Genomic DNA, 11,016 nt, shown 5'->3' with positions numbered 1-11,016 from the left:
CCCGAAACTATTAGCAAATGGAAATATTGGGGGTACAATGTCTCCGTACGTTCATGAGATGGGCGTGTCAGGCACCGCACTCGTGGTAGGTAAATGTTCATGATTACTGTCTTGTGGATCATTGTCTATCACTGTATTTTTGTCACTATCAACTTCATCCAATTCAGGAATCATTATTTCATCGCCACTATCATCATCAGAAAAAATCTCATTCACAACATTTTCCAGCTGGTCTGTAGGAACACGAAGACACTTGCTGCAAGAAGCTATGGTGAAACTGAATGAATGTGAAATATTTTCTGACCTTTACCTTCTCAGAGGGTTCTGACAGTAATATAGACCCCCACAAAGTTTACAAGGGTTCTTTACAAACATGCACAAAAACAATCATATATATGTCTTTGGTTGATGAGTGCCAAGAGAGCAAAGAAGGGACGAGATTGTCAAAGCGTTAAAACACGCCAACGCCAGGGAACGGCTGGCATCGTCCGGGCGTTAAAACACGCCCGCGCCAGTCAAAGAGTTAATACGTGCTTGCTGTCTTTATATGTACTAAGTTTCGTGTAAAATCAGACTGCAATTTCTTGTTACTTCTCACTGCTATCCTAGATTGATGTGGAAGCCTGGCTGTAATGGAGAAGAACGTTATATAATTCATGTAGTCTACCGTGTAAAATCAGATCATAATTTCTTCTTGCTTCTCACTGCTATCCTGGACTAACATAGAAGCCTGGATGTTTTGAAAACACTGGTCTTAATGTTGATCCCTTGTTGATATTAGTGTGGTTGCATAAACATGTAGAAACATGTAGCACAGTTATGTTTACATTAAACAAGTAAAAATACACCAACATCTGTTATTTTCACTGAAAATATCCCCACTTTGTTAGTAGCATCGACAGTTATAAGTAATTAAATATTATATACACAACAGGATGCAATCTATAAAGTTTAAAATTCTATACCTCATTTGAAGTGAGCGACTGTCAGGGGCTGACAAGAAAGAGAGAGACAACAGATTGCTGATGTTCATGTGTATGAGCTACTGTGGTCCACCCCTCACTCACTGAGTTACACATTCAAAACAATATAAATCCACTGTCCAGTTTCACTCACTCACAACAATGAAACAAAAAAGGAAAATAATAGTATGATCACTGATGAGTGAGAGAGAAATGATGAGAAAATTGCAAAGGTTTTTACTTAAGTAACAAAATACTTACAATGGACAAAATTCTAACTCTTGTGAATAATGATTTGAAACGTCCCAATTTCCAGAGGATGAACCTTTATACAACATAGACTTTAAATCTAACAAGTGTATAAAAAAAACAGCTGCCTTCAAGAAATATCTTCAAGGCATTAAGTGACATCATGCCGAGGACAAAACCATCTATTTTTAAGCCAAAGCTACAATAATGCAAACCACATCGCACAGATGGTTTTGCAAGATTAAAGGACAAGTTTGCTAAGGATACTTTCTTAAAAGGACTTTCAACAGGACTAAAAATTCCCTCTAGGTACACACAGCAACTGACTGTAGTGCACATTGACAGTGAATACAGTGAGTATTTGAATCTTGTTCAACAAGAAATTACAAGAGAGCCATTTTACAAGTGGTTCCAAAAATACTACCTAGTCTTGGTTCTAATTAGATAACAAAAATGTGCTGTATCACACAGTGACCACATAAAAGATTCCTATGATATCTTGGAATAAAAAGGGCATTTTAGGCTGCTCAAACTAAAATATATCCTACTGAAAAGTGAACAACTTTTGAAGGTAGAGATGACAAGCCCCATTTCTAAGTACAGATGTACATATGATAAGACTGTCACTGATGAAATGGCCAGAAGAGACAGCACTCTACCTTTTGACATATCACTGTGGGCTGAATGCTATGAAGCTCATACAGGTCCAGGTTGAACTATACATGGCAAAACAAAATAAAAGCTTAAAGCAAGCCGATAGTTAAAACCCCTTGCAAGAATCAACAGGATACATAATGGCAGTGAATGGGTAATTATGTTTATTACATCTTGGTGAAAGAAAATCCATGATTCTTGGGTATAGATGATACAACAGAAAATACTAAAGCTGTGCTTTCCAATGTCAGGTATGATCTCCACTTGAGATCATAATTAAGGATGAAAACTGATGGAAGAATGTAGGCCAAATAACAATATGTATTCATAAACTCATTCTGAACAGAAGTTGTTACTATATACACATGTACTTTATATCTCTAAATGTGATGAGATTAAAAATGTACATAGAGCAGTTGGTATATTGTAAAATATGCTTTTTAACTGCCTTGCGATTGTTCACATGCGTTCTGACTGAAGTACAGTAAATCCTAAGGGTTCAATAATTCTAATACAAAAGCCTGCCACAAGACACAACAGTTATTTTGAAAGATCACACCATTTTATAAAAAAGGTAAAGTAATCCCTGTAACATGCCATGGAGGCCCATTTGGATGTGAGATGTTGAGGTTCTCACACTTTCTAGACAATCAGCTCACAGATGGCAGTTAGGTTGTCAGCCTTACGTGCCAGCCACCCTTTAACCCCAGAAGATTCCTGGTACCCATTTCTGTTATATGCTGAGTTCACTCTAGGATCATATTCTGGCTGGAAGGATTAGGTAAATTGAAAAATTCAATGAGCTCATCTGGAATTGAATCTGTGACCTTCCGGCTTGTAGGATAGTGCCCTAACCAACTATGCTAATGTGCCCCTAACATTTTATGAAAAGATTATAAAAAGAGTCCTTTAAATAAACAAGCTCAGTTTCTTTCATAAAAACTGAAGCATGACTCATAGGTTGGAAATTACTAGGAAGAGATCTGTTCTTATTGGCAGCTGTATTTCATAAAATCATTCTTTCCACAATATTATATACCATATTATTAACAAACTTCCTTGAAAATACAACTGTTGCAAATAAACTGAATACAAAATAAGTAATACTAACCGCAGCAACAGTCAGTAAATCAAATACTCGACAGCAGTACCTCCAAGCATTTGCATTTCCATATTTATTCTGGCATTCATCTGAAAGAAAGTTTCATATAATAGTGGAGAACTATTAAAATATGTTACATGCAGCACTGTTTGGTATTCAGATTATACTTAGATACAGCTCACCATAAAACCCATACACTTGTGTAATCTGTCTAGATTCATGATTTCCCCTAAGGAGTGTGATGCGGTCAGACCACTTGGCTTTCAAAGTGAGCAGCCTTGTAAACGTCTCCAAACTGTAGTAACCTCGATCTACAAAATCTCCCATGAAGATATAATTTGTATCAGGAACAGGTCCACCATTACGAAATAGTTCTTCCAAGTCATAGAACTGAAAAAGCAAAACTTGAAACAATATACACAGCATTTTGACTAAATGCATGGATAATACTGTACTTAAGCATCCTGTTGCATTAATATACTCTTCATTCACAAACTATACTTCCATCCACACTGCAACTTGTTTATTATCTCCCACTCCTCACTATATGTTTCAGCCACACACAGCCATCATCAGGTGTCTCTATTTGCTAAAACTGTCTCACCGTGTAGTACGTGCAACTTCACCTATCACATGGCAATGTGATATCTCACACTTAGCATAAATGTACCCTACTAAAAATCGCTAAAAATCACGAATAATCAAAGCCTAATTAAAATTTTGATATTTTTTTCTTGGGGGCTTTTGTCCTTTTATCCAACTATCATTGTGTTTGGGTTCATTTTGCAGTGGTGGCATGGGTGTTGTGTATACGTAGTTCCCAATCGTATTGGTGCAGTTGTCACCTGCAATATGTAAACAACATATTATTAGTGTTAATTCTGTTATATATTGTTTTTTCTATGTTAGTTTACTTCTTTGTACGCACATATGCCCCTCTGACTGTGTTCTTCATCCTGCCAGTTAGTAGCACTGTTTTCGCTCCATGTATATATACCATATGAATATCAGTGCTCTTAATCCCACTTTTATAACATGTCTGGGGGTGTGTGTGCTGCTATCTTGTGTAAAGCTCATGCAACGTTTCCAATATGGGCTTACGTGTATCAATACATGTCCTTCATACGTAGGTTGTCTTTACCAATTCTACAAATGTGATACCTTTCCAAGATATTCAAATGCATTCCCTTCCTTCCCACTGTTATAACATCCTCAGTATCACATATGGTTCCATATGTAAGTCCAGTGTTCGGTATGTGGTTCGAATATCCAGAGTTAGCTACTGTTGCTTCTGATATCATAGATATGTTCCTTATATGTAATGTTAAAAATCTGTCGCATTTGCCTGATGCATTTCAGTGGAGAATCCAGGCATTTCATTTAGTAAATGCCATTTGTTATGTTTATCTCTTCATGCATGTTGCTGCAATATGAATTCAAACACAATAATAATTGGATAAAAGCATGACAGCCCCAAGCAAAACCATCAAAATTTTAATCAGGCTTTTGTTTGATTATTAATGATTTCAATAGGGTACATTTATGTTAAGTATGAGATATTACATTCACATGTGACAGGTGAAGTTGCACATACTACACAGTGAGATAGTTTTAGCAAATAGAGACACCTGTTGATGGCTGCATATGGCCGAAACACATGGTGAAGAAAAGAAGAAGGCGATGATAAATGAGTTGTATTGTGGATGAAAGTATAGTGTGTGAAGAAGTGCATGGATATTTCATTTATAAAATTCTAAGACAAAGTAATTTTTATTATTTTATCACTTACAAGCCTATAATTTAGACAAACAGACGTATCCACTCTTTGCCCAGGATAAGATCGTTTCCTTGTCAATGTCACTACATATAGTTGCTAAACATTACAAGAAACAGTAACTCTGAAATTAAGCGGCCTCCGTAGTCTAGGGGTAACGTTCCCACCTCATGACTCAAGGTACGTGGGTTCAAACCCGGCAGAGGTCATGGAATTTTTAAGGGCAGAAAAATTCAGGGAACAAAGTCCTCCAGGAGAGACTTTAAGCCGTGGGTCCTGTGTCGTAGATTTACGGCACGTAAAAGAACCTCATGTCTCTAGGAGACCTCTGAGCAAAATTATTTCCTGCCCAAGTAGTTTCCAATGCCTCTGGTAGATGGGGGAAATATCAAGGTACTGAGGGCTGACCTCATTGGCTCAATGGGGCTGATGGCAAGAAAGTTTTGGAATGTGGATTTGAATCCCATCCAGAAACTCTATTGTAATAACTGTGCATCTGTATCTACCTATCTATCTATGAATTAAATATATGACATATTTATTTTGCTTTGCATTATGCTCTTATGAAATATACATAAACAGCTGTAATTATGTATTTATATTCATATTTGCATAAATTACTGTACTTATATTAAAATACTGCACATCTTAGTTGTAAGCAGATTTCACAGCATGTAAATAAATTTATATCTGATTTGTTTCATTCTGGTCCGTCACACTAACAATTACAAAGACCAAACAACTCCGTCCAATGTGACTATTTAAGTTTTACTACTTGAAAACTTAGTATCCTTACATGTTTCAATCCTTACGGATCATCGTCAGAGGGAAAACAACACAGCATGCCATGAACAAACACATGAACAAGAATCTCCTTCTCAAGATAGACAGGCGGCACAAGTTCAGCCCCCTTCAAGAAAGACGATAGGAGAAGTGACACGAACCTACTTGGCTTATAAATTTTAACTTAAACAACAAAGTTTTAAAAACTTCAATACCACGAAAGCTGCTGTGATTGTGAAAAATTGGATTATGTGTATATTGTGTATTCCAGGCATTGTGTGTATATGCAATTTAGCACTCCGAACACCATTGTGATAGTAGTTTCCAAATAAGTATCGATGTTCCCTCTGAAGATGATCCCTAGGGATCGAAACAAGGGTACTATGTTTTCAAGTAGTAAAACTTAAATAGTCACACTGGACGGAGTTGGTTTGTCTTTGTAAATTTGTATCCAATATGATGTCCAGAAGGATTTGAGTCAGGCCTAATATTTTAAAACCTAAATTCTGCAGGAATGGGATGGTAAGGACACTTTTTGGTTTGGTAAAGAGAATAAACTTCAAATTTAGCTACAGGTATATTTGATGACTATAACGTAAAGCAGTTTCCGGAAATAAACAGAAATAAATTACTATAGTTCATGCGTGATGAGAGATCTGAGAGTTATAACGTTTTAAAGATGCACTCTGATGACATTACAGATTTTCTGACAATTGAGGTCATACCTGCCCATGAATATCTCCACATACTGTTACGGGAGTTGAAACTGGCTGAATATTTGACTCTTCCAGCAGAAGATCACAAACCATATCGCAAAGTTTCTGTAAATGAGAAGAGGTTAGTAGCCCAATACAATTATATAATTTGCATACGCACTTTTTCACACAATTTATATCCGTACGGGGGGGGTAATAATTGCAAAATGTACTATTTATTACCTTTAAGTCGTTTTCTGGGAGATATTTACACTCCTTAGCTATATCAATCCACTTATCGACGTCCGCCATCTTTATACTGACTGCATGTGTTCTACAGCACCCCCTAGAATCTAAGATATTAGAAGTGGAAACATGCGAAACTACTGACATCTCTAGACATCTCACCGTAACTACATAGTCAGGTTGGCCTGCATCCAATCACATGACACCTATCGATATGAATCGAATCGCAAATGTGTGAACCTATCACAATCGCTGGGCGTTGTCCCATGGGGCCCAGGGATTAGAAACTGGGTTAGGGGGAAGGGGAAACATGCAGAACTGCCATCTCTACGCATCCTACATAAACTAGGTAGACTGGAAATTTTTATAATCGATCATAATACACCTATCGCAATTAATCTTATCTCATAAGTGTGACCTAACCAGAAAATCCAGAACATCCCCGTGAAACTCTTCCGTTATTGGTGGGCCAACACACCCCGGGTGCATTACTGCTGCCATCTCTACGCATCCTACACTAACTACATTTAAAGTGGCCTAAAGCACAATCGGTAAGAAGGTATGCTAACATAGCACCTGCTTTTGAGTGCCAACCGGAATGAGTTTTTCGCCAGAATAGCAATAAACACTTTCACTACCAGATCTCTTGTACTGCAGAGGTTTTTACCAACCCCCTACCCCCAACTTTTTTTTAACTGTGTTCATTGTCACTTCAACCACATCCTTTGGGTTGAATTTGAGTGAAATGCTATATATACATATATATAAATGGAATAAGAGCCTTTGCAGTACAAGAGGTTGCAAATTATTTATCTGGAGAAAGTTTCTCACCAGTGCCTGGGAAGTCATAACTTTTCTTTCACATGAAACACCTCTTTACCAAATGCACTGAACATTGTGAACTGTAACATACATGGATTGTACATTTAAGTATCATAAATCATGTATTGTAAGCAACAATACTTAGGTCCCCATTTATTATTAATTTCATTAGAATGATGGAACTCGAGAACGTGAAATACACTCTTGCCAACAAGATTAAGACTGCATTTAATGATATAAGAAAATCTGATATATTCATCTTCACCAGTTCAGTACTGGGCAGAACGGCATCTTCAGTAGCAAAAACACGATACAATATGATAATATATCTTACAGAAATATAATGAATACTGAAAATCTTGAACCTTTTCATATTCCAGTCTAGTAATGGAGAGGATTATTTGGCAAAGATAACATATCTCACAAAAATGTAATAAATGCTGAAAATCTGGTATGTATTCATATTCCAGTTCAGTAATGGAAAGGACTATATAGCAAAAATAACAACATATCTTACAGACATAACTGAAAATCTGGTATCTATTCATATTCAAGTTTATTAATGGAACAGATTATATGGCAAAAATAACAACATATCTTAAAAAAATATAATGAATACTGAAAATCTGGTATCTATTCACATACCAGTACTGTAACTGAATGAATGCATAAGGGGTGGGCCTTCTTGGCCCTTGCACCGCGATCACAGTGATCTATTGGGCCTGTAATGGAAAGGATTATATGATAAATATAACAACATATTCCAGTTCAGTAATGGAAAGGATTATATGGCAAAGATAATAACATATCTTAAAGAAATATAATGAATACTAAAAATCTGGTATCTATTTATCTTCCAGTTAAGTACTGCAGATTATATGGAAAAAATAACGTATCTTAAAGAAATATAATTAATACTGAAATTCTGGTATCTATTCATCTTCCAGTTAAGTACTGCAGATTATATGGAAAAAGAACAACATATCTTAGAGAAATATAATGAATACTGAAAATCTGGTATCTATTCATCTTCCAGTTCAGTACCGCAGAGGATTATATGGCAAAAGTAACATATCTTATGAAAATACAATGAATGCTAAAAATCTGGTATCTATCCATCTTCCAGTTCAGTATTGGACATGATTATATAGCAAAAATTAATAATATGTCTTAAAGAAATGCAATTACTATTGAAAATCTTATGTTCATGTTCGCCAGTTCAGTACAGGTGGGATTTTATGGCAAAAGTAGGAGAAGGAATACACCTATAACAATAGGATAACAATGCAACAAAAATAAAATAGGTAAAGAAATTACATAAATAGTTAATGCCTCTTCATTCTTACCTACACATAAACAAGGCCCATGTGTGTCAGAAAACAATTTCCCACACAATTCTCGATTGAAATATAATTACTTGAAGATAAAGGCCAGAATGAACTCTGACTCAATGAAGTTCTAATATTCTGAGACAAAGGAAACCTGTTTGCAAAGAGGGGAAGAGATGGAGCTCAAGTTCAAAATAAATTTCTTGTATGTAATCAAACTGTGGATGACGATGTTATCATTCACTGCAACATGTTGGCAAAGCGGGGAAGAGATAGAGCTCAAGTTCAAAATAGGGTTCTTGTATGTAATTGAACTGTGGATGACGATGTTATAATTCACTGCACAGCAGTTTCTGTTGCTGCACTGCAACTGCTTGTCACCAGGGTTACTTTCTCCAACTTATGAAACATCTAATGAAGCTCATGTGACTAGCTGGCACACATATTCTTCCAGTAATTCCATAAATGCTCTCTTGTCAATTTCCAGGGTTGGTATGGGCAGGACGTTATAAGGGAAAAATGAAGAAGCATTACTTTCCTAATGACTTAATGATGTGTCAGTATCTTCATCTTCCTCTCTGTAGCCCTCTGCCTGGCTGCTTCAGTCATCAACCTGTTTGTCCGCTTACACCACCAAGGAATTTAAATTCTTGTGAGACAGCTCACAATACCGTTTACTATTCGTTGGTGGTGAAGTGAACAACCAGTACACCCTATCCACTCAAAGTCAATGGTGCTCTTAACGGCACTTGTGATATGCTGCTCCACTGAATTCAAGTGGGCCACCCTTGCCATCATGCGACTCCATTAGAGTTACAGCTGTACCAACAGCCTCCACCAACTTCTCAGAAGGATATGTGAGAGACTGTTCTGTATCACTGTACACCTTGAAATATATGAAGACATCGGCTGACAGCAGCACTTCAGATGTCAGGCATGTCTTGCATGCATCACAGTTTACACCACAAAGCACCTGTCTGGCAAAGGAACCACTGACATAGGCTACTAAGAACACTTTCCATGTCACCAGCAGGTACTGCAGCACTCAGGTCCTTCTGTACTTGCTGAGTAACATGGAAACGTTCAGGCCCACAGCAGGGGTTTCCTTGCCATGACTTGTGGATGGATTTCGTGAAGCAGCTTCAGGTGGCATGAAAAACGATTTTAGATTATCCAGAAGAGTAGCACCATCATCCTCACAATTAGTTTCACCCAGACCTCTAAAAGCAAGGACACTGATGATGCTAGTCTTCAGGGCATCTACAAACTGTCCCACAGTTGGGTTACTGTTTGAACCACAGTATGAATGAATAGCCCCAAATGTGTTCTCCAGGGCATCCTGATTCAGGTTTTGGGTAGAATGTTAACTGACGTTGCACACAGACGGCATCAAAGCAAAACTCAAAGTCAGATCTAAGCAGTGCAACAGGATGCTGCAATGTAACATTATGCCTTATATCAGTTTTTATGTAAAATTCCTTCATGGTCTTCTGGCTGGTCTGTTGAAGCCAGGGGCAGTATGTTCTCTGGTAACCATCTATCAGGCAACACAGTGTCATAACTTAGGAGAACAGAATAAGATTTTTCACCATTGTGAAAGATTAAAGTCTGATACTGTGTAAAATTGTTTGTATATTCAAATCTGGTGGATACTGTAAGGAAGTATGAGGGTCGTACTGAAAGTCATGAGCAACATTTTTTTGTAAAGTAACATGCTTTATTATTGACAAACCAAATACACCACCTCAATCTACAGACCTTTCTTTATTTTTCCACATAATCGCCACTTCTTTGTACACATTTCTCCCAGCGTTCTGGGAGTTGGAAAATTCCCCTTCTGTAAAATTCCATTCCAGCCATCTGAAGACACTGACGCACTGCTTTCTGAATTGCCTCCCTTGTCTCAAAATATTGCCCACACAGCTGATCCTTCATAAAACCGAAAAGATGGTAGTCAGAGGGTGCCAGATCAGGGCTATAGGAGTGGTGTGGAAGAACTTCCCATCCCATCTTTGCAATTGCTTCCAATGTGAGGCAAGCAGCATGGGGGCCAGCGTTGTCATGCAGGATGATGATGTTTCATCCCGGACGTTTATCGCGCAATGCACGACGGAGCTTGTGCAGCGTCTGGACATAATGAGCAGCATTGATGGTTTGCCCAGGTTCCAGGAATTCGGCCAGAATAAACCCCTCTGCATCCCAGAAGACTGTGCCCATCACCTTCGCAGCTGATGGCACTGTCTTTGCCTTCTTTTTTGATGGAGAATGCAAATGGTGCCATTCCATACTCTGCCGTTTCATTTCAGGCTCGAAATGGTGAAACCAGCTTTCATCACCTGTCACAATACAGAGCCAAAAATCATCGCCATCGTGTCAATATCTCTGCAGCAGTTCTTAGGCG

The 11,016-nt window shown here is 37.7% G+C and overlaps 2 protein-coding genes across 2 annotated transcripts in view; both read right to left on the bottom strand.

Moving 5' to 3' along the window:
• Positions 1-6,570, bottom strand: part of LOC111870629 (serine/threonine-protein phosphatase 6 catalytic subunit) — a 14,760-nt gene extending 8,190 nt beyond the window's left edge. The window contains exons 1-4 of the mRNA XM_023863078.2: positions 6,463-6,570; positions 6,250-6,345; positions 3,150-3,357; positions 2,977-3,056 (exon numbers count right to left, since the gene is read on the bottom strand). Of these exons, the coding sequence (XP_023718846.1) occupies positions 2,977-3,056; positions 3,150-3,357; positions 6,250-6,345; positions 6,463-6,531 (453 nt within the window). The 5' untranslated portion in view covers positions 6,532-6,570. The remainder of the gene's footprint in view (positions 1-2,976; positions 3,057-3,149; positions 3,358-6,249; positions 6,346-6,462) is intronic.
• Positions 6,571-7,826: 1,256 nt separating this feature from the next.
• LOC111870630 overlaps positions 7,827-11,016 on the bottom strand; it is a 9,511-nt gene continuing 6,321 nt past the window's right edge. The window contains exon 4 of the mRNA XM_033753939.1: positions 7,827-8,009. Coding sequence (XP_033609830.1) covers positions 7,921-8,009 — 89 coding nt within the window. The 3' untranslated portion in view covers positions 7,827-7,920. The remainder of the gene's footprint in view (positions 8,010-11,016) is intronic.

Source organism: Cryptotermes secundus, unplaced genomic scaffold, assembly GCF_002891405.2.
Source record: "Cryptotermes secundus unplaced genomic scaffold, Csec_1.0 scaffold529, whole genome shotgun sequence".
NCBI classification, from domain to species: Eukaryota; Metazoa; Arthropoda; class Insecta; order Blattodea; family Kalotermitidae; genus Cryptotermes; species Cryptotermes secundus.
This window is presented reverse-complemented; position numbering and strand designations above follow the sequence as displayed.